Source organism: Sapajus apella, unplaced genomic scaffold (assembly GCF_009761245.1).
Source record: "Sapajus apella isolate SASKATOON/1434 unplaced genomic scaffold, GSC_monkey_1.0 scaffold24, whole genome shotgun sequence".
In the NCBI taxonomy this organism is placed as follows: domain Eukaryota; kingdom Metazoa; phylum Chordata; class Mammalia; order Primates; family Cebidae; genus Sapajus; species Sapajus apella.
In genome coordinates, this window is record NW_022436964.1 from 8,315,776 (window position 1) to 8,336,742 (window position 20,967).

At 39.1% G+C, this 20,967-nt stretch overlaps 1 protein-coding gene across 18 annotated transcripts in view; it reads left to right on the top strand.

Annotated features, from left to right (window-relative positions):
• The window catches only part of PRUNE2 (prune homolog 2 with BCH domain), a 307,395-nt gene that overhangs the window by 54,812 nt on the left and 231,616 nt on the right, over positions 1 to 20,967 (top strand). For all 18 annotated transcript variants that reach the window (XM_032290660.1, XM_032290671.1, XM_032290665.1 and 15 more), the window contains exon 4: positions 2,840 to 3,003. In XM_032290660.1, coding sequence (XP_032146551.1) covers positions 2,840 to 3,003 — 164 coding nt within the window. The remainder of the gene's footprint in view (positions 1 to 2,839; positions 3,004 to 20,967) is intronic.

The following is a 20,967-nucleotide window of genomic DNA, read 5'->3' on the forward strand; positions in this document are numbered from 1 at the left end:
TGTGGTCGAGATCGACACCAGCCTGGCCAACATGGTGAAACCCCATCTGTACTAAAAATAAAAAATTAGCTGCATGTGGTGGCGGGCGCCTATAGTCTCAGATACTTGGGAGGCTGAGGCAGGAAAATTGCTTAAACCCCGGAGGCGGAGGTTGCAGTGAGCAGAGATTGCGCCACTGCACTCCAGCCTGGAGGCAGAGCGAGACTCAAAACAAAACAAACAAACCCAAAAACAACAACAGCAAAGCAGAGGACATGCAGAGGAAAGGGAATGCCTTTTTCTTCTCTTACGGCAAAATTCGGGTTATGCCAATCCTTCATTTTTACTTTTGTATTTCAGATATGACATCTTTAAGTGGAAAGTTCTTGTAAAATTGACCAAATTATGTTTTGTTGTTGTTGTTGTTTTTGTTGTTTTGAGACAGAGTATTGCTCTGTCGCCCAGGCTGGAGTGCAGTGGTGTGATTTTGGCTCACTGCAGCCTCCACTTTCCGGGTTAAAGCGATTCTCTTGCCTCAGCCTCGAGTAGCTGAGATTACAGATGTGTGCCACCATGCCTGGCTAATTTTTGTATTTTTAGTAGAGATAAGATTTTACCATGTTGGCCAGGCTGGTCTTGAACCCCTGACCTCAAGTGATCTGTTCACTTCGGCCTCCCAAAGTCCTGGGATTACAGACGTGAGCCACAGCACCTGGCCTAAAATTATAGTTTTTAAACCATTTCAAACACTTTCTTATAGCAATACAATAGTCTTATGTATTGATGCTGAACATGTGTAATGAAAATTGAAATTAAACACTAGTTAAAACTGAATCGTTCTTGGGAAAGAAATCTCAGTAGTGAAATGGAAAAATATGTAAAGATAGGTTATGAAGATCATTTGATTATTGATTTATTCATTCATAGCATTTTATACTACAAGAGAAAAATTGATTTTTTTTAATATTCATGTAGCTCAAACTTTTTATTTTATGGACAAGAAGCTTGAAACTCAGTGTCACAAATGATTTGTCCAAAGAACCACAGGCAGGCTGGATATCGTGGCTCATGCCTATAATTCCAGCACTTTGGGAGGCCAAGGCAGGAGGTTCACTTGAGTCCAGGAGTTTGAGACCAGCCTGAGAAACATGATGAGACCCTGTCTCTACCAAAAAATAGAAAAAAAATTAGCTGGGCATGGTGGTACACACCTGTTGTCCCAGCTTTTAGGAAGCTGAGGTGTAAAGATGGCTTGAGCCTGGGAAGTTGATGCTGCAGTTGCATCTCAGGTTGAGCTGTGAGTTCAAGTCTTCAGGGAGCTTTGATCATACCACTGCTCTCCAGCCTAAATGACAGAGCAAGACCCTGTCTCAAAAAACAAAACAAACAACAACAAAAACAAAGAACCAAATGTAGTTAGTAGAAGAGTCGGGATTAGAACTTAGATCTTCTGATTCTTTCAGTCAATACTTAGGCATTGCTGACTCATGCAAGAATCTATAGGTGCCTAAGGAGGAATAAGACAAATTCTTTGTCATCAAGGACCTCATGAAGATGTCCTTTTGATAAGCTTTCTTCTGCTACTGAATGAAGAATCACCAGTTAAACACTTCAGTAGTTTAAAATGTTAATTTTTCCCAGTTTGGCAATTTGCTAGTTGTTGATAACCTTAACTGGTGGACATTGACCTTAGCATACATGGAATCAAAACCTTTTTTTACTGAGTAATTTTGTATTTAACTTTTTAGGAAGCATATTTAGGTATGAATGTGTTGTGATGTCGGTCATGCAATTTATTTACTTACGAGGAGTTTTGAAAATAACCTGACTACGTGTGGTTGCTTTTATCAAGCTATTCAAAACCAATGAAATTCTTTTGAACAATACTAATCATTGGCATGTGGCGAAAAGTTCTGGGTAGTTGATTTGGCTGACTTCAATGATTGGTATTCAGGAAATCATATGCTTGACTAAACTTAAGGGCTAACTTTTTCAAACCAACAAATGCAATGAGACATAGATAAATACAATGCAATTGAAATGTGAATTGTGGAATGAGTATGTGTCAAGCAAAATCTGAGGACTAGTTTTGTTACCAATTAAAATGGAGAAAGGGCTGATTTTGAGGCTGGGTTTGTGAACTCTAGCTCTGGAATTAAATAAATTGAAATCTTCATTTCTTTCATTGCCACTCATTTGTTTTTGACAGGCAAAAAGATAAAATTGAATTTATCCAAACTTTTCTTCCTGCCTTGGCTAAAATCCAGCTCTGTCTCACATATAAAGAATGATGGTAGAAGGAAAGTAGGCCCAGTAGTGTTTTTTCTACACCATGGTGACTGGATTTGCAAGCTTTGGAGCTAGGTGATTGGAGTGCAAATACCAGCTAGTCTATGCTAGATGTGTGACCTTACACAAATTTCTCAACCTCTTTGTGCCTCAGTTTTTAAATTTATACAATGGGGATTTTCTAGTGTAGTTTTTAGTGTCATTTTATAGAACTCATTTTACAGTATCATTTTTTAGTATAAAATATGGTAATACATCTAAAGTATTTATAATAGTATCTGGCCTGCAGTGAAAGCCCTATAATGTTAGTTATTGTTATTTTCTAAGAGCGCAGCACAGGATAAAGCTGGTAAGGTATTAAGATGTTTTAAGAATTTGGGGAAAGTAAATCGTTTAAATGAAATGCGAAAATACATAGAATAAGGCTCCCACCTTCTGAGTAATGTGAGTCCCCTCATATTTTTGGTTATTGAGAGGAAGCCATTTGTGTGAGAGCAGAGAGTTAAACATTCCCCAAAGTAATAAGACATGCGACATCCCTTTCTCTTCCTCCCCTTCATTTGCTTTACAGTGAAGACAAAACTTTAGAATCAGCAGTCGTCAAAGTCATTAATCCGGTTGAGCAGAGCGATGCCAACGTTGAGTTCCGAGAGTCTTCCTCTTCCCTCGTGCTAAAGGAGATTCTCCAGGAGGCTCCTGACCTCATCACCGAGCAACTGGCTCATCGCCTCAGAGGTGAGAGATGGCTCTGCCTATTAAATACTGGAAGGCTTAATGGAGTGTCTCCCGGCCTGCTCATGTAGAAAGAGTGCGATCCATTCTTGGGTTAACAATCTCTTTAAAGACCACAGGAAGCTTCATCAGAGAGGCAGGGAGTAAAGGGTTTGTTAAAGAGTAGCATTATATTGAATATTAAAAATGTGCATTTAAAAATAGGCACAAGGGGCCTTTGCTATTGCACTAGACGAGATTATTAAATGGGCCTGCTGCACCTCTGTTGGGAAGCTGGAATAGCACCTCTGGCCATTTTAATTGCTTTCAGAGGTGATTCTTGCCCCAAGACAGCATGATAGGGACCAGAATTCCATGTTCCCAGTTAGAAATATCTGCTGATACTCTTCCATGCTTGGTTTATAAAATACCATTTGGATGGCAAAATACGCAGCCTTCATTTTGGTAATACTGCGTCAGGCCTCTTAGAGTCGGATGTCACCTCCTTTGCTCCCGTCTTGTAACATATTTCATCTTCACTCGAACTGTTTTAAGCCCTGGGGTCCTGAACACACCATCATCAATTATTCTAGTAATCTCTCTTTCTTCTCCATCAGTGGAGCCCCCTGCTTCCAAAGAGTAGTTTTCAAGCTAGAAATTGTCGGTCGACTTTAGAATCACAGAATGACCACAGAAATTTCATTATTTACACACAGAAGACACTGTTCTGGTTTTTGTATAAAGCATGTCCCTCCCTGCACCACCAATCCATTTTGAACATGGTAGACAGAGATTTAGTGTTTAACTCAGGAACGTGAAAAACAGTGATGAACAGATTGAAATAATTTTAGAAGAAGACCAAAAGTATGTTGACTTTGCTCTTTTAAGGACTCTGTCCAATTCCTCTGTCTCTACCACACTTTGGAGGGGAAAAGGTCCAAGAGGTGTTTAATTCTTGTAAAGGTTTAGAACTGATGATCTTAGTAAACCTGCCTTAAATTATTTTTCTGGCAATGAATGTCTGTAAAAATGCTGTATTGGAAACTGTGCCATCAACTAAACTAAGTAAGCACAGTCGTTTATCTTTATGACAGAACAGAAGGAAAATGAAGGTAATTGGGAATCTCAGCCAAGAGGGAAGTTGTTCAACAGTGCGAATGTGTGGTGCAGCCAAGCACTAGAGAATATTTTGTTTAAATATCTTGTAAATTAAGAAGTTTGGTTAATTGTTGTGAAAATATATGTGTTATTTAGTAGAAAAGAAATGTAGTCAATAAGCAGCTCATTATCAAAATTTTCTACAAGTAGTAAAATAATATGAAACAAATACATTGGCACAAAGATATGACTGTTGTTGTTGGTAATACTAACAATGATATTCAGATATAGGGAAATGGAAGGAATGCAGACCCTTTTGTTAATTGTCTTGGTTTTGGTTTGCAGGGCTACCAAAAGATAAAACTATGGTAAAGGATTTTGCTTCTTTCTAGATTATTTTGCTTTTTTTTTTTTTTTTTAAGAGGTGGAGTCTCACCATATTGCCCAGGCTAGTCTTGAACTCCTGGGCTCAAGCGATCCACCAGCTTCAGTCTCCCCAAGTGCTGGAATTACAGGTGTGAGCCACCACACCCGGCTGGATTTTGCTTTTCTTAACATCAAATGTTTTTCCTGAGGTTAGGCTTGAAGTGGCATTGGGAAGCTGGCAGAATGTGGACATCACTTCCTTGTCTTTTGGAAATTGAAATGTGAGAGGATGAAGAGCTTCTGTCTGTGAAGCCTGCCGGTACTACTACTGTCATAAAAGAGCCAGGTTCATTAAACCCTGGGAGGTAAACATAGGGGGCTTATGGTGGAAAGAGGGCTCTGGAGACCTTCAGCCAATGCATATGTGTGTGTATGTGTATGTGTACATATGTGGAGGGGAGATGGAACATTACTAAATAGTTTTGGCAAGAGGGAACGTATTAGTCTGCTTTGCATTGATGTAAAGGAATATCTGAGATGGGGTAATTGATAAAGAAGTTTATTTCCCTCGTGATTCTGTAGGCTGCAGGAAAAGCATAGTGCTGGCATCTGCTTCTAGTGAGGGCCTCGTGAAGCTTCCGTACAGGGCAGGAATCAAAGGAGGAGCTGGCATACCACATGGCAAGGGAGGGAGCAAGAGAGAGAGTGGGGAAGTCCCAGATCCTTTTTAAAAACCAGATCTCAGGTGAACTCATTACCATGGGGAGGGCACCAAGCCATTCCTGAGGGATTGGCCCCCTGACCCAGACACCTCCCACCAGGCCCCACCTCCAATGTTCGAGATCACATTTCAATATGAGGTTTGGAAGGGACACACATCCAAACCGTATCAGGGAAATAAAGGATGGTTATCCAAGGAATCTGCCTTTTAAAGAGGTAATTCAAATGTTCAGAGGTAAAAAGTATTTTGGGGTAATAGGTCACTTTTTAAAAGCTCCTGAATTGTTAGTAAATATAAAAAAGCAATCAAGTTGGTCAGGCACGGTGGCTCATGCCAGTAATACTAGCACTTTGGGAGGCTGAGGAGGGCGGATTACTTGAGATCAGGAATTCGAGGCCAGCCTGGTCAATATGGTAAAACCTGTCACTACTAAAAATACAAAAATGAGCCAGATGTGGTGATGGACACCTGTAATCCCAGCTATTTGGGACGCTGAGGCAGGAGAATCGCTTGAACCTGGGAGGTGAAGGTCGCGGTGAGCTGATACTGCGCCATTGTACTCCAGCCTGGGGGACAAGAACAAAACTCTATCTCAAAAAAAAAAAAAAAAAAAGGGAATCAAGTAAACTTTTGCTGTCATCACTGAATTCAATCTTAGAATTTATAGTTTCCCATTATGTAGTAACATCAAACCTAAAAGGACTTGTTTTCCCTGTTCCTATAAATAATTTTAGCATTCTTTATTTTCATAACATGGGCAGTTCTCTTTCTAAAGGGTTCTCTTTATAAACAGCTACCATGTTAATTTGGATTTTCAGGTGCTGTAAATAATCATTAATTTGACACACATTTTTAGAACTTTTCAAAATTATACTTCAAGTTCTGGGATACATGTGCAGAGTGTGCAGGTTGTTACATAGGTATGCACGTGCCATGGTGGCTTGCTGCACCGGTCAACCTGTCATCTACATTTCTCCTAATGCCATCCCTTGCCGAGCCACCCCCTAACAGGCCCTGGTGTGTGATGTTCCCTTCCCTATGTCCATGTGTTCTCATTGTTCAATTCCCACTTATGAGTGAGAACAACAGTGTTTTGTTCTTGTGTTCGCTGAGAATGATGGTTTCCAGCTTCATCTATGTTCCTGCAAAAGACATTGAACTCATCCTTTTTTATGGCTGCATAGTATTCCGTAATGTGTATTTGCCACATTTTCTTTATCTAGTCTGTCATTGATGGGCATTTGGGTTGGTTCCAAGCGTTTGCTGTTGGGAATAGTACTGCAATAAACATACACATGCATATGTCTTTACAGTAGAACGATTTATAATTTTTTGGGAATATACCCAATAATGAGATTCCTGGGTCAAATGATATTTCTGGTTGTAGATCCTTGAGAAATCACCACACTGTCATCCACAATGGTTGAAGTAATTTACACTCCTACCAGCAGAGCGTTCCTCTTTCTCCACATCCCCTCCAGCATCTGTTGTTTCCTGACTTTTTAATGATCACCATTCTAACTGGTGTGAGATAGTATCTCATTGTGGTTTTGATTTGCATTTCTCTTAATGACCAGTGAGGATGAGCTTTTTTTCATACATTTGTTGCCCGCATAAAAGTCTTCTTTTGAGAAGTGTCTATTAATACCTTTTGCCCACTTTTTGATGGGGTTGTTTTTTTCTTGTACATTTGTTTAAGTTCTTTGTAAATTCTGGATATTAGTCCTTTGTCAGAGGATAGATTACAAAAATTTTCTCCCATTCCTTAGGTTGCCTGTTGACTCTGATGACAGTTTGTTTTGCTGTGCAGAAGCTCTTTAATTTAATTAGATACCGTTTGTCAATTTTGGCTTTTGTTGCCATTGCTTTTGGTTTTTTAGTCATGAAGTCTTGGCCTATGCCTATGTCCTGAATGATATTGCCTAGGTTTTCTTCTTAGAGTTATTATGGTTTTAGGTCTTATGTTTAAAGTCTTTAATTCATCTTGAGTTAATTTTTGTATAAAGTGTAAGGAAGGGCTCCAGTTTTAGTTTTCTACATGTGGCTAGCCAGTTTTCCCAACACCATTTATTAAATAGGGAATCCTTTCCTCATTGCTTGCTTTTGTTGGGTTTGTCAAAGATCAGATGGTTGCAGATGTGTGACATTATTCCTGAGGCCTCTGTTATGTTCCATTGGTCTATATATCTGTTTTGGTACCGGCACCATACTGTTTTGATTACTGTGGTCTTGTAGTATAGTTTGAAGTCAGGTAGCATGATGCCTCCAACTTTGTTCTTTTTGATTAGGATTGTCTTGGTATATGGGCTTTTTTTTGATCCATATGAAATTTAAAGTAGTTTTTTTTCATTCGGTAAAGTAGCCTGATGGTGATAGCATTAATCTATAAATTACTTTGGAAAGTATGGCCATTTTCACAATATTGATTCTTCCTATCCATGAGCATGGAATGTTTTTTCATCTGTTTGTGTCCTCTCATTTCCTTGAGCAGTGGTTTGTAGTTCTCTTTGAAGAGGTCCTTCACATCCTTGTAAGTTGTAATCCTAGGTGTTTTATTCTCTTTGTAGCAATTGTGAATGAGTGTTCACTCATGATTTGGCTCTCTGTTTGTTTACTATTGGTATATGGGAATGCTTGTGATTTTTGCACATTGGTTTTGTATCTTGAGACTTTGCTGAAGTTTCTTATCAGCTTAAGGAGATTGTGGGCTGAGAGGTTGGGGTTTGCTAACTATACAATCATGTGATTTGCAAAACAAGACAATTTGACTTCTTTTCTTTCTGTCTGAATACTCTTTATTTGTTTCTCTTGCCTGATTGCCCTGGCTAGAAGTTCCAATACTGTGTTGAATAGGAGTGGTGAGAGAGGGCATCCTTGTCTCCTGCCAGTTTTCAAAGGGAATGCTTCCAGTTTTTATTCCTTCAGTATGATATTAGCTGTGGGTTTGTCATAAATAGCTCTTATTATTTTGAGATATTAATCAAAATACCTAGTTTATTGAGAGTTTTTAGCATGAAGCGGTATTGAATTTTACCAGAGGCCTTTTCTGCATCTATTGAGATAATCATATGTTTTTTGTCATTGGTTCTGTTTATGTAATGAATTACTTTTATTGATTTGCGTATGTTGAACCAGCCTTGCATCCCCGGGATGAAGCCCACTTGACAGTGATGGATAAGCTTTTGGATGTGCTGCTGGATTTGGTTTGCCAGTATTTTATTGAGGATTTTCGCGTCAATGTTCATCAGGAATATTGGACTGAAATTTTCTTTTTCTGTTGTTGTGTCTCTGCCAGGTTTTGGTATCAGGATGGTGTTGGCCTCATAGAATGAATTAAGGAGGAGTGCCTCTTTTTCTATTGTTTGGAACAGTTTCAAGAGGAATGGTATCACTTCCTTTTTGAACCTCTGGTAGAATTCAGCTGTGAATCCATCTGGTCATAGGTGGTTGTTTGTTGTTGTTGGTAGGCTATTAATTACTGCCTCAATCTCAGAACTTTTTATTGATCTATTCAGGGATTCTGCTTCTTCCTGGTTTACTCTTGGGAGGGTGTATGTGTCGAGGAATTTATCCGTTTCTTCTAGATTTTCTAGTTTATTTGCATACAGGTGTTTATAGTATTCTCTGGTGGTAGTTTGTATTTCTATGGGAACAGTGGTGATATCCCCTTTATCATTTTTTATTGTGTCTATTTGATTCTTCTCTCTTTTCTTCTTTATTAGTCCGGCTAGTGGTTGATCTATTTTGTTAATCTGTTCAGAAAACAAGCTCCTGGATTCATTGATTTCTTTGAAGCATTTTTCGTGTCTCTATCTCCTTGAGTTCTGCTCTGATATTAGTTATTTCTTGTCTTCTGCTAGCTTTTGAATTTCTTTGATCTTGCTTCTCTAGTTCTTTTAATTGTGATGTTAGGATGTCCATTTTAGATCTTTCCTGCTTTCTTCTGTGAACATTTAGTGCCATAAATCTCCCTCCAAACACTGCTTTAGCTGTGTCCCAGAGATTCTTTTACATTATGTCTTTGTTCTCATTGGTTTCAAAGAACTTATTTATTTCTGCCTTAATTTCGTTATTTACCAGTAGTTATTTAGCATCAGGTTGTTCAGTTTCCATATAGTTGGGTGATTTTGAGTGAGTTTCTTAATCCTGAGTTCTAATTTGATTGCACTGTGGTCTGAGAGACTGTTTGTTATGATTTCCATTCTTTTGCATTTGCTAAGGAGTGTTTTATTTCCAATTATGTGGTCAATTTTAGAATAAGTGCTATGTGATGCTGAGAAGAATGTGTATTCTGTTGATTTGGGGTGGGGAGTTCTGTAGATGTCTATTAGGTCTGCTTAGTCCAGAGCTGAGTTCAAGACCTGAATATTCTTGTTAATTTTCTGTCTCATTATCTGTCTGATATTGACGGTAGGGTGTAAAGTCTCCCACTACTATTGTGTGGGAGTCTAAGTTTCTTTGTAGGTCTGTAAGAGCTTGCTTTATGAATCTGGATACTCCTGTATTGGGTGCATATATATTTAGGATAGTTAGATCTTCTTGTTGCATTGATCCCGTTACCATTATTTAATGCCCTTCTTTGTCTTTTTTGATCTTTGTTGGTTTAAAGTCTGTTTTATCAGAGACTAGGATTACAATCCTTGCTTTTTTTGCTTTCCATTTGCTTGGCAAATCATCCTCCGTCTCTTTGTCCCTTTATTTTGAGCCCGTGTGTGTCTTTGCACGTGAGATGGGTCTCCTAAGTATAGCACACTGATGGGTCTTGACTTTTTATACAATTTGCCAGTTTGTGTCTTTTAATTGGGGCATTTAGCCAATTTACATTTAACGTTACTATTGTTATGTGTGAATTTGATCCTGTCATTATGATGCTAGCTGTTTATTTTGTCCGTTAGTTGATGCAGTTTCTTCATAGTGTTAATGGTCTTTACAATTTGGTATGTTTTGTAGTGGCTGGTACCAGTTTTTCCTTTCCATATTTAGTGCTTCCTTCAAGAGCTCTTGTAAGGCAGGCCTGGTAGTGACAAAAATCTCTCAGCATTTGCTTGTCTGCAAAGGATTTTATTTCTCCTTTGCTTATGAAGCTTAGTTTGGCTGGATATGAAATTCTGGGCTGATAATTCTTTTAAGAATGTTGAATATTGGCCCCCACTCTTTTCTGGCTTGTTGGGTTTCTGCAGAGAGATCCGCTGTTAGTCTCATGGGCTTTCCTTTCTGGGTAACCCGACCTTTCACTCTGGCTGCCCTTATCATTTTTTCCTTTTTCTTTTCTTTTTTTTTTTTTTTGAGACGGAGTTTCGCTCTTGTTACCCAGGCTGGAGTGCAATGGCGCGATCTCGGCTCACCGCAACCTCCGCCTCCTGGGTTCAGGCAATTCTCCTGCCTCAGCCTCCTGAGTAGCTGGGATTACAGGCACGTGCCACCATGCCCAGCTAATTTTTTGTATTTTTAGTAGAGACGGGGTTTCACCATGTTGACCAGGATGGTCTCGATCTCTTGACCTCGTGATCCACCCGCCTCGGCCTCCCACAGTGCTGGGATTACAGGCTTGAGCCACCGCGCCCGGCCCATCATTTTTTTCTTCATTTCAACTTTGGTGAATCTGATGATTATGTATCTTGGGGTTGCTCTTCTCAAGGAATATCTTTGTAGTGTTCTCTGTATTGCCTGGATTTCAATGTTGGCCTGTCTTTCTAGGTTGGGGAGTTCTCCTGGATAATATCCTGAAGAGTGTTTTCCAACTTAGTTCCATTCTCCCCATCGCTTTCTGGTACACCAATCAAACGTAGCATTGGTCTTTTCACATGTCTCATATTTCTTGGAGGTTTTGTTTGTTCCTTTTTGTTCTTTTTTCTCTAATCTTGTCTTCACGGTTTATTTCATTAAGTTGATCTTCAATCTCTGATATCCTTTATTCTGCTTGATCAATTCAGCTGTTGTTACTTATGTATGCTTCATCAAGTTTTCATGGTGTGTTTTTAAGCTCCATCAGGTCATTTATGTTCTTCCCTAAACTGGTTATTTTAGTTAGCAATTCCTCTAACCTTTTTTCAAGATTCTTAGCTTCCTTGCATTGGGTTAGAACATGCTGCTTTAGCTCAGAGTTTATTATTACCCACATTCTGAAGCCTGCTTCTGGCAATTTGTGAAACTCATTCACCATTCAGTTTTGTTCCCTTGCTGGCAAGGCGTTGTGAACCTTTGGAGGAGAAGAGCCATTCTGGTTTTTGGAATTTTCAGCATTTTTGCACTAGTTTTTCCTCATCTTCATGGATTTATCTACCTTTGGTCTTTGATGTTGGTGACCTTCAGATGGGGGTTTTGTGTGGATGTCCTGTTTGTTCATGTAGATGCTGTTACTTTTGTTTGTTAGTTTTCCTTCTACCAGACAAGCCCCTTTTCTGCAGGTCTGTTGGAGTTTGCTGGAAGTCCAATCCAGACCTTGTTTGCCTGGGTATCACCAGTGGACGCTGCAGAACAGCAAAGATGGCTGCCTGTTCCTAACTCTGGAAGCTTCGTCCCAGAGGGGTACCTGCCAGATGCTAGGTAGAGGACTCCTGTTTGAGGTGCCGTTGACCCCTGCTGGGAGGTGTCCCCCAGTCAGGAGGCACGGTGGTCAGGGACTCACTTGAGGAGGCAGTCTGTCCCTTAGCAGAGCTTGAGCACTGTGCTGGGAGATCTGCTGCTTTCTTCAGAGCCAGCAGGCAGGAAGGTTTAAGTCTGCTGAAGCTGCTCCTACAGCTGCCCCTTCCCCCAGGTGCTCTGTCCCAGGGAGATGAGAGTTTTATCTATAAGCTCCTGTCTGGAGCTGCTGCCTTTCTTTCAGAGATGCCCTGCCCTGAGAGGAGGAATCTAGAGAGGCTGTCTGGCTACAGTGGCTTTGTAGAGCTGTGGTGGGCTCTGCCCAGTCCGAACTTCCCAGCAGCTTTGTTTACACTGTGAGGGGAAAACCACCTACTTAAACCTCAGTAATGGTGGACACCCCTCCCCTCAAGCTCGAGCTCCCAGGCTGACTTCAGACTGCTGTCCTGGCAGCAAGAATTTCAAGCCAGTGGATCTTAGCTTGCTGGGCTTTCTGGGGGCAGGATCCACAGAGGTAAACCACTTGGCTCCCTGGTTTCAGCCCCCTTTCCAGGGTAGTGAATGGTTCTGTCTCACTTGCATTCCAGGCACCACTGGTGTATGAAAAGAATCTCCAGCAGCTAGCTCAGTGTCTGCTCAAATGGCAGTTTTGTGCCTGAAACCCATGGCCCTGGTGGTGTAGGCACCTGAGGGAATCTCCTGGTCTGCCAGTTGTGAAGACTGTGGGAAAAGCATATCTGGGCCAGAATGTACCATTTTTCATGGCAAGGTCCCTCATGGCCTCCCTTGGCTAGGGGAGGGAGTTCCCCAACCTCTTGTGCTTCCTGGGTGATGCAACGCCCCACCCTGCTTCTGCTTGTCCTCCTTGGGCTGTACCCACTGTCTTAACCAGTCCCAATGAGATGAGCCCACTGTCTAACGTCAGTTGGAAATGCAGAAATCACCTGCCTTCTGCATTGATCTCGCTGGGAGCTGCAGATTGGAGCTGTTCCTATTCAATCATCTTGCCAGCCACCTAGGGACAATCTTTTCTTTCTTTCTTTTTTTTTTTTTTTTTTTTTTTTTTTTTGATATGTTTTTCTTTTGTCACCCAGGCTGGAGTTCAATGGCATGATCTCGGCTCATTGCAACCTCAGCCTCCAGGATTCAAGCAATTCTCCTGCCTCAGCCTCTGGAGTAGCTGGGATTATGGAAGCCTGCCATAGTGCTCAGCTAATTTTTGTATAATAGAGACAGGGTTTCACCATGTTGACCAGGCTGGTCTCAAACTCCTGACCTCAGGCGATCCACCCGCCTAGGCCTCCTAAAGTGCTAGGATTACAGGCATGAGCTACCATGCTCAGCCTGGAACATATTTTTATGCATTCTTCTAGGTTTTGAAAGAATGTCATTATTTTTATACACATCCTTGCCATAAGGAATTTTGGAAAATGTGTTTCCTGAAGTCATGGGACTAGATATTTATAGCTGAGACTGGAAAGAATCTTTAAAAGCATCATAATTAGACCTTGATGGACAGTATATTATTATAACCATTGTACCAAAAAAACTCTAAATTTACTATCAGCTAAATACTTCCTCGACTTGATTGTCCTTTGCTTTTCATTCCCGTGGCCATATCCTAGAACACATCATGTTTAGGCACGCTGGTGTGCTATAAATGGATTTCAGGTGGACCAAGATATTGATTCCCTTGGTTCTTGGAGAAGGCTTTATGTATACGTCTTAGGCCACTGTGCTGGGGCCGGAGGTGGGGGGGAAGTCACTTTCAAAGTGTTCCTTAATATGCAAATGGTTGGGCCGACTCTTCCTTAGTCTTGCTTGTTCGCTCCTTTTCCTCTTCCCAGCTTCTAAGTGTTGGGTGCCTAAAACTTGACCTTTTTCTCTATATGCTATCTTTAGGTGACTTTATTTAGTTCCAAGACTTTAAATATTATACATAGGCTGATGACTGCCCGTATCTCCACCTGTGACCTCTTTTTAGAGTTCCAGATTTGTATGCAATGCCCACGTGGCATCTTCACATGCTTGTCCAATTAGCACCACCTCTTTAACATGACTGCAGCAGAACCTTATAGTTCCTTGTACCTCCAAACCTGCTATTATTCCAGTTTCTTCATTTCAGTAAATCACCTGATTGCTTAAGCCATAATCTAGGGGTTACACATGATTCTTTTGCCTTCTGCTCCCATTAATCCATCAGAAAGTCCTGCTCACCCTCCATCCAGAACATAACATGACTCCCTCTACATTTTCCATGATCACTGCTGGTGATCCAATTCAAGATTCCATTCTGCCTCGCTTTGACAACTGCCATAGCTGCCGGCCTGTTGCCCTATCTTTGGGCATTGCCGTAAAACCCATTGCCCATGAAGTAGTCAGAATGACCTTGTAAACTGTAAGTCAGGTCATTTCAACCTCGTGCTTCAAACCTGTCACACTCAAAATCCAAGCATCCTCCCTCCACCGCTATAGACCACCACATCATCACTCCTCTGCCTCTTCTCACCTCACCTGATAAGATTTCCCCCTTTCCCACTGTGTTCCTGGCACAGGAGCCTTTCAGCTTTTCAGATATGCCAAACTCTTTCCACTGTTGAGACTTTACAGAAGCCGTTCCTTCCTTCTGGAAAGTTTGTTTTTCTCTATAGCATCTCCTCATCTCTCTACCTCTCAGGAGCCTCCTCTTCCCTGTTGCTTCTTCACTCCAGGATGTAACTTTATGAGAAAACAGACCTTTATGTTGTGTGCATTGCTTCACTGCTGTGTCTCTGGGACCTAGAAAAGTACCTGGCACATAGTAGGCCCTCGATAAACACTGTCATAAAAGGAATTTTGCAAGATTGTTTATGTGCTCTCTATGTTTATGGCTGTATTGATTTCGTCAAGCTACGATACTCTAATTTCCAACCCACTTCAGTCCACCGTTCTAACATTCTTAATGTGTAGAATTTGGATATTGTTCCTTCTAGTTAAAAAAACAAAAAACAAAAACCCCTTCTTTTAATCATTTACTTTTTACCTTTTAGAAATCCTAGTGTTTTGCAAGCATTTTTATTTTCACTATTCGGTTATATAAATAAATGGGTAAATAAATAAATAAATATAATTTTAGCCTTTTAGTGGAGTATAATACTGTGTACCAAAAAGAATGCAAAACATATACGTAAAGTCACATATAAACAGTTCATAGAATTATCACCAAGTGAACACCCTTTTAACAATTATCCGGGTAAGGAGAAAGACCTTTTTGTGCTCCTTCCCACTGCCATTTACTTTCTACCTAACTAGCATTAACAAGTATTCTCTTTTTTCTTTTAGGCAGAACCTCACTCTGTCGCCAGGCTAGAGTGCGATTCTTCTGCTTCATTCTCCCAGTAGCTGAGGCTACAGGCATGCACCAGCACGCCTAGCTAATTTTTGTATTTTTAGTAGAGACGGGGTTTCACCATGCTGGCCAGAATAGTCTCAATCTCCTGACCTTATGATCCGTCCACCTCGGCCTCCCAAAGTGCTGGGATTACAGGCATGAGCCACCGTGCCCGGCCAGTATTCTCATTTTTGTGGTACACTCTTTGCTTTTCTTTATAGTTTTAACATCCCTGTGTGTACCCCATAGAGGTACAGATGGGTTCTGGCTGCTGTGTTTGTTTTCGTGTTTTTGATACAGGGTTTCAGTCTTGTTGCCCAGGCTGGAGTGCAATGGTGCAATCTTGGCTCCCTGCAACCCCCGCCTCCAGGGTTCAAACAATTCTCCTGCCCCGGCCTCCCAAGTATCTGGGATTACAGGTGTCTCTCATCATGTCTGGCTAATTTTTGTATGTTTAGTGGAGACAGGGTTTTGTCATGTTGGTCAGCTGGTCTTGAACTCCTAGCCTCAAGTGATCTGCCTGCCTTGGCCTCCCAAAGTGCTGGGATTACAGGCGTGAGCCACCGTGCCTGGCCTCTGTCTGTATTTGTATGTTATATAAATGGAATCATATAGTATATATATTCATTGTTTTTAGATCTCTACCTTTGTATTAAACAGAGGATCTACTTGTATAGGTTTATCTATGTTATTATTTTTTTCCTTCTTTCATAAAATATCTGAGGATGCTTACAAAAATGCATACAATATAATAAAGGAGAAGAATAGGTCAAGGTCAGGAAAAATAAAAACAAGCACAGAAAAGGGTAAGATCAGATACAATTATAAATTTGGAGGAGTAAAAATAGTATTTGATTTGAAATTTTGGATATGAGCTTCCTGGAGCCAATGAAAAAATTTAAAAAATGATTAATTATAATATTCATATTTTTACTGAAATAAACACACATACCAGTTTCTCATTTTTAAAAGACAATTAAGCCTAAATATATTTCTTTTTCATCAGTCTTGAAAAGACACCTGATAATGTCAGATACACCCCCACTGTCCTTTTCCACATGCAATGGGGACATATACAGGAATTGTGCACAGCATGTCAGATACTTCCTGCTCCTCAATCAGTGTATGGGGGTTGCTTTAATAACTTTGTTTTTTAATCAGCTTTCCCTTTAGTCTAGCAACCTTATTTTCTGCTCCAAATTTCTTTTCTGTACATGCTGATGTTTTTGTCTAAATCCAAAAACTACATATTTATATGCAATTATATTTGAATCTTTTTAGTCTTGTGCTTACAGCTGTAGCTACATATCAGCGTTTGCATGATGGATGGTATATTACTGTATTCAAACATGGAGGTAGAACTCGATTGTTATGGATGTTGTTTAAAAGATCATCTGTATACTAGTTAGAGGTATGTGCCATGTTGCCAGCAGAGAAATAACGTGCTTGTGTTTCTCTAATAATGTCCCCTGTCACTCTTTCCTTTGGGCTCTGGCAGGACAGACATGGATAAATGTCAACAGGCGACTCATCTATGGCCAAAATTTGTTCAGGCTTTGTGGGAGATTTAATAAAACTGAAATTGCATCTTAAAAAATTAATACTTCTTACAATTCCTAGGTCTTGCTGTTGCTTTTTAATAGGATATACTGCAAAACTTAGAAATTTCAGGGAACAAATCATTAGCATCCACTTTCGTTTGGAAAGGTACATACTTATCTAAAAATTTATGTGTGCATGTGTGTGTGTGAAGAGAACGTGCTCATGAAGATAAGATCATAAATGGCCCTGAGTTTTGGAAATGAAATCTTTTAGCTTCACCCTTTCCTTGCCCACTTTGCCCACTTGTTTTTGCTGGGTTCTTCTTTGTTTTCTTTCTCCTCTGCCTTTTCTCCTTCTCCTGTTCTTAGGCTTCTCCCTCCGCCTGTCTGATTCTGAGATCATTTTGTGGTCATTTTCAAAGGCATGAAGGTTCCAAAAAGTCACATTATACAGTCTTGCTGGCTAAAGTTGGTGCCTGGTTATGCTCTGGGTTTGTGCCAAAAGCAAACACTTACAGACATGCTAGACTCCTCAACCCGTATTCTTTCATTTCTCCGGAGATGTGTGCTAGAGGACCACTGCCAAATTTAAGCTCCATTAAATTGCTGAATCATCACATTGGGGATCATGTGCGCATTCACACACGCATATCACATTTGTATTTGTGTGCGTGTTTCTGGGAACCAGCTGGCAATGAGATTTCGGCCACTGATTATCAGGCACCCTTAGATCAAGACCGCACTTTACCCAAATGGCGTTTCACTTTTATTTGTATAAGGCCTTGACAGAAGCCACAAGACAAAGAGAAAGAAGAGCAGTTGTTCTTAGCCTAGTACTAAGTGAAAAACTAATACCCCAGGTTTTTAAAATGTAAACAAACTCTCTCCTTCCTATTGGTGGTTTCATTTGACCTTTAATAAAGAATAGTTGCTTGCTATTTTAATAGCCTGGATTAACAGCTTCAAAAAGATCCTTTTAAGGAGGTCAAATAGGAAAGGAAAAGAGCCAGTTTTTTTTTTTTTTTTTTTTTTTTTTCTTGCCCAAAGAGTGAATCATCCCTCTCCTGAAATGGTTACAAAGTCCAGAGGAAATTACATTGCCTGTTTTGCTTAGGAAGAGGGACTGTTTTGCTTAGGAGGAGGATACTTCGGGTAGGGAGAAGTGCTAGTTATAAAACCAGAATGATTCCTCACCCTCAAGAGTGTTCGCTATTTCTCTGTCACACAAAGATAAGATAATCTTTATTCTTAAATTCAGACATTTTAAATTTATGGGAATAGTAGACAGGTAATTGGCTTCTTTTTATACCTCTTCTGACCAAAACGTAAACTAAGTTGTATTTCTTTTTTCTCCTTCCTTCTATTTTCCCCTCCCTCTTCCTCTCTGTTATTCATTCCTGAATTGTTTCAATATGAAAAAAATCAATCCTAGGTAAAAGAAAAAAAGATTTAAGCCACTTCTTTTCTGCTAAGAATTTATCATGCAGACTATGCCTTTACTTCGTTGAATGTTTTCCCCAATTTCTGACTTCATTAGATCATGTTTAATATTAATGTACTGCAATTGCTTTTGGCAAGAGGTCCTTCACTTCTCCATTCTTTTGAGCAAAGAATATTCTGGTTGATTTCTTTTCTAATAGAATGAAGTGTTTGTTTCTATTTCCTCATAATTGCTTTCTTTGCTGCTTGCTGTTAATCGCTCCTTCCCTCAACCCTGCCTATGTATAGCTGGGACACTTTGGCGTACATCCTTATGGATTTCAGTATTTCCTTCATTCTGCAAAACTTGCTGTAAGCTAGATCAATGCTCACTACAAAAATAGATTTGAATTTGCTGAGAGGTGTCTCTGGCTGCTGTAAGTCATGATACAGGTAAATAAGCTTGTAATTAAATGGGTTTCTAACATAAAGTAGCAAAATTTGCCATAGATGAGTTCCTGGGATAAAGTTGGGCTGTAGTCTTTCTTATGCAGTAAAAATAACTCAGAGTATCATGAGCATCTTTTTGAATTAGTTTTCATACTTTTATCAGTATATCACCTCCTTTGTAATAGTCAAGTCAAACTTAGCTATGAGCCGATGTTCAGATGTCTGTTTTCATTAAATTATTCCATAGGTCTCTGTTTAATGTAGCATCTGTTAGATTAATTTCTGAATACTGCCTTTCCATTTTATGTATTTCAGAAATACGATCCCCAAATCAAAGGAACTGGATTCTTGGTTTAACTGTAGCCAGGGCACATTAAGTATTTAATATCTCAAAGCTATTGCATTCTTCAATTTTTGATTTTTAATTAGTTGTGGAAATACAGGCAATTTTGTATTATTGACCTTAATGAAGCAAACTTGCTAAATTTACTGACTATCCTGAGCTCATTTGTAGATTCTTTGAGATTTTTTACACATATAATTGTATCATCTATGAGGAAAAACAGTGTTTATTCTTTATTTTCCTTTATTTATACTTTTTACTTCTTTTGCTTGTCTTATTGCACTCTGGTTAGGATTCACAGAGCAGTGTTGAATAAGAATAACAATACTAGGCATCTTGGGGCCAGGTACAGTGGCTCAAGCCTGTAATCCTAGCACTTTGGGAAGCCGAGGTGGGCAGATCACCTGACATCAGGAGTTCAAGACCAGACTGGCCAATGTGGCGAAACCCATCTCTACCAAAATACAAAAATTAGCCAGGTGTAGTGGCACATGCCTGTAATCCTGGCTACTCGGGAGGCTGAGGCAGGAGAATCACTTGAACCTGGGAGGCAGAAGTTGCAGTGAGCCAAGATCTTAGCCACTGCACACTAGCCTGGGTGACCGAGTGAGACTACATCCAAAAAAATAAAAAAAAAATAAAAAAATAAGCATCTTATTCTCATTCTTTATTTGAAGTGGAAGTCTTTCTTTATTCCACAATTAACTGTGATGTTTGCTTTCTGTATTTGGTTTTTATAAATGCCATTCATCAAATAAAGAAGTTGTCCTCTATTTCCACTTGACTAAGATTTCACATAATGATTAACTTTTAGATTTTCTGAAGTAGTTTTACTGCTTGACATCTATCTATCTAGGTGATCATAGGATTTTTCCTGTTGATTAATCTGGTCAATTATAACTGACTGCTTTTTGAATATTAATTTGTCCTTTGATTCTTAGAAGATCCCTATTTGGTGGCTATACAACATCCTATTATAAATTGTTGAATTGACTTGGGACTAGTTTTTTTAAAAAGTTTTTTGCATCTATGTTTATGAGAGAGACTTGCCTCTAACTGTTCTTTCTTGTAATGCCCTATCAGGTATTGGTATTAAGGTTATAGCAGATTCATAAAATTCATAAAATGAAGATATAATTCTTTAGACTTTTGGGAAATCTCTCATTTTCTATTCTTTGGAATAATTTATGTAAAATTAACAATACTTAAATATTTGGAATTATGGACTTAACTTTGGATTCATTTTTAAATATATATAAAACTATTCATATTTTTAATTTCTTTTTCTGCCAGTTTTGGCAAGTTGAATTTTCCTAGTGGTGTCCATGTTGTCTAAATTTTAAAACTTATTAAAATCAAGTTGTTAGTATCTTCTAATGTCAGTAAAATCTGTTGTTATGTCACAATTTCATTATTAATATGGGCAAACTATGTCTTCTTTCTCTACTGGCTCTTTTTTTCTTGAGTTGTTTTCAAAACTACTTTTTTTAGTTTTTTCCAGAAATCAAAGTTTTGTTCTATTGATTTTTTTCCATATGTGTTTATTTCCTTTAAGATTTGCTCTTATGTTTATTATATTTGTCCTTCTACCTTTTTTAGGTGAATTTAATGTTTGTGTGTGTTTTTTAACACATATGCTTTTAAGGCTATAAAATTTCCTCAGAGCACAATTTGAGTTGAATCCCACAATTTAAACTGTCATATTTTCATTCTTATTTAGTTGAAATTATTATATATTCTGATTTACATTGCGATTTCTTCTTTTATCATGAGTTATTTAGAAGTGCATTGTTGTTTTTGTTTTGTTATTGTTTTTAGACTATTTTTCATGTAGCCACAAGCTATAACTCTATAACTGCTACCTTTTAATTTATTAGAACTTGATCTCTGCTTCAACAGATGATCAATTTTGGTAAATGTTTCATTTGTATTGGAAAAGAAAGTGTAGTCCACCACTGTTGATAGCAATTTAATATATGTTAATTAGATCAAATTTGTTACTTGTGTTGGTCAAATGTTCTATATTTTTGCATACTTTATCCTGCTGGTTCTTACAGTAAGAGATGTGTTACAATTTCTCACTGTGACTGTGTGTTTA